The sequence below is a fragment of the Sinocyclocheilus rhinocerous genome, unplaced genomic scaffold (assembly GCF_001515625.1).
Source record: "Sinocyclocheilus rhinocerous isolate Xijiao unplaced genomic scaffold, SAMN03320098_v1.1 scaffold2207, whole genome shotgun sequence".
Taxonomy (NCBI): domain Eukaryota; kingdom Metazoa; phylum Chordata; class Actinopteri; order Cypriniformes; family Cyprinidae; genus Sinocyclocheilus; species Sinocyclocheilus rhinocerous.
In genome coordinates this window covers 128,989-131,840 of record NW_015625575.1, presented here as the reverse complement: position 1 = coordinate 131,840, position 2,852 = coordinate 128,989, and the positions used below count along the sequence as shown (strand labels likewise).

General features: G+C 34.0%; 1 protein-coding gene across 1 annotated transcript in view; it reads right to left on the bottom strand.

Annotated features, from left to right (window-relative positions):
• Positions 1 to 2,852, bottom strand: part of LOC107751824 (contactin-associated protein-like 4) — a gene marked incomplete at its 5' end in the record, with an annotated part of 142,723 nt that overhangs the window by 19,559 nt on the left and 120,312 nt on the right. Inside the window, one exon of the mRNA XM_016567597.1 lies at positions 2,512 to 2,646. Coding sequence (XP_016423083.1) covers positions 2,512 to 2,646 — 135 coding nt within the window. The remainder of the gene's footprint in view (positions 1 to 2,511; positions 2,647 to 2,852) is intronic.

Genomic DNA, 2,852 nt, shown 5'->3' with positions numbered 1-2,852 from the left:
GAATCATTTGATTCAGATCGGGACTTCAAAGCGCATATCGTGAATCATTTGATTCAGATCGGGACTTCAAAGCGCATATCGCGAATCATTTGATTCAGATCGGGACTTCAAAGCACGTATCGCGAATCATTTGATTCAGATCTGGATTTCAAAGCGCATATCGCAAATCTTTTGTTTCAGATCTGGACTTCGGCGCTGTTCGCGGGATGTTTTTTATCCCCACCAGAGATAAAAATTATTCAGCAGAGGCAGGGATGCGTAGACCAGAGGGGGGGAAATCCCCCCCATCCTCCCCAGCAAATCGCACCCTGCCCGTAATAACGTAGTGTTTACTTTATGTAACGGCTATATAATTCTGCTGTTCCACAAGCGCCACCTTGTGGCAAAGAGTGAATTTGCATATTCGCTTATATTCGCATTTTACGTAGAACAGTGTTGAGAATGTTAACTGGCATATTAACAAGACAAAAAACTAAATTTGACAAATGATAGTTAGGAAGCTTAAAAAAAAGAAGAAAAAAAGAGGTTTTCTGGGATCTACTGTATTTCTCCTGTAATGCTGTAGCCCAGGGGGTTTTGGTTACCTTAAGGCGCCCCTGGCAAGCACAGTTTACTCTGAAAACACACAGCTGTCCAGACTCGGAGAAAAGCACAAAAGCCATTAAATGACAGCAAAGTTCTGAAAGGAAAAGACGTCTTTTATCGCACAAACAGCGTAACCTTCTCGCATGTTGTCAATGGTTTGAGTCGTGGTGGGTGGTTTTGTTCAGCGAACCCGAGCCGTCCATTCAAAACGTTGACCCTTTTTCCTCCTCCTCTGATGTACTGAATCTGTCAGTCTTTCACAGCGGTTTTGTCCTTTATATGGTAATTGCTTTGGGAAGAATACTGTGTTTTTTTGCATTCTGTTCCTGCAGACGACGAGCTATAAATACAGAAATAATGCGCTCTGCATATATTAGTGTTCAGCGGTTTAGTGCTAATTCGTTTGAGCGAACACGTCGCTGTGCCAGCTGTGCCATATAATCATCTGTGAAATGTTCAACCAAAAGTTGGAAATGCTGTTAAAACTGTTAAAAGTTTTGACATGCAAGTGATGAAACAGGAGACAAATGCAAACATGTTACTAACCCTACAGGAAACAGATGACTATTATGTCTCTTTATTTTGTCTGATTTTTCGCTTGGACAGAAATCAGAGCAAATGGAAAGTTTTGTTTAAGTCTCCCTCTTAAGTATTTATATGAGATCTTAATGTCTCAAATTATTAATAATTACTCTCAGTACTGTAAAAAAAATACTATAATACACTTATAATTCACTTACAGTTTGTGATTGTAATTGTGGTTAATTGTCATTAATATGCAAAAAAAAAACCTTAATGATCCTGAAATATGCAAAAAAAATGTATAATAGAAAACTAAAACTATTAAATTAATTAAAATAATATCAAAATGCAAAATGCAATAATAAATAAATAAATAAATTTTAAAATATATCGTAATGGTCCTAAAATAGGCCGAAAATATATATTAATAAATTAAAACAGAACAATGTTGTTATTGTTAATAAAACTAAAACTATTAAATTCATTAATTAATAACAAACTGCAAAAAAAAAAAAAATTAAACAAAATGAAAAAAAATAATAATAATAATAATAATAATAATAATAATAATAAAATAAAAAAATTCTTAGTGGTCCAAAAATATGCAAAACAAATACATAAATAATCTAAAATAGAACAATGTTGTTATTGTTAACTAAATCTAAAACTATTCAATTAATCAAAATAATATCAAAACAAACAAACAAACAAACAAACAAACTTAATGGTACTAAAATATGCAAATAATAATAATAATAATAATTTAAAACAGAAAAGTGTCATCGTTAACTAAAACTGTTAAACTAAAACTATTAAAATAGGCCAAAATATATATACATAACTTAAAATAGAACAGTGTTGATACTGTTAATTAAAACTAGAACTATTAAAGTATTAAAGTCATTAAAATAATATCAAAATGCAAATTGTTAACTATTTCAAAAAATCAATAATTCTACATTAGTTTTACAGCTCTATAACTGTACCGGATGACATCTATTGACGCATGTGTGTTTATTTGTATTTCTCCTAAAGAACCGTGATATTTTAGTGGAAATAATAACTGAGATCTCCATGAAGTCTCTGAAAGAGTGACCTGTGAGCCTCATTCGAGTCTGCAGCAGCCTATCAAAGCTGATAACTTGATAAAAAAAATGACTTTCTTTCTCATGTTATGAGCTGAATAGAATATCTGCAATACTGAGAGCGTCTCCTGGAGTCGAATGACTGATCTGTTTTACCCAGAAGACCTCAGACCTGCATTATAAACGGGCTGAAATGGAGTTCTTCATGGCTAGATGAGCAGACGGCCGCATTTGAACAGTCATGGGAACCTCCAATCCAATTGCTGCAGATGGAGCTGTAAAGATTGAACTATAATCACACTACTTTGCCAACACTTACAGGAAAACTTCAATTCATTCGCGCTGAATTCCTCCAACACACAGACACCTTTCAGATTTGCCAGCTGCTCGGTCAAGGTCAACAGATCTTCAGCTTCACAGAAAGCACTGGCATTGAGAGTCACAGCATCACAGCCTGTTTCAGCCCTTCAGATTCACACCGGGACTGAATCTCATGAAACCTGCTCAGAACTTGTCTCAGATTTCACCCCCCAAAACCAAAAGAAAAAAAGCATAAAGACCATTTTTTAAACCTTTTTTTAAACATTATTTTCAGGACTTTTACTTCCAAATTTTCCATATTATGAGTTATGATGCATCTGGATGTTATAATTATCATTA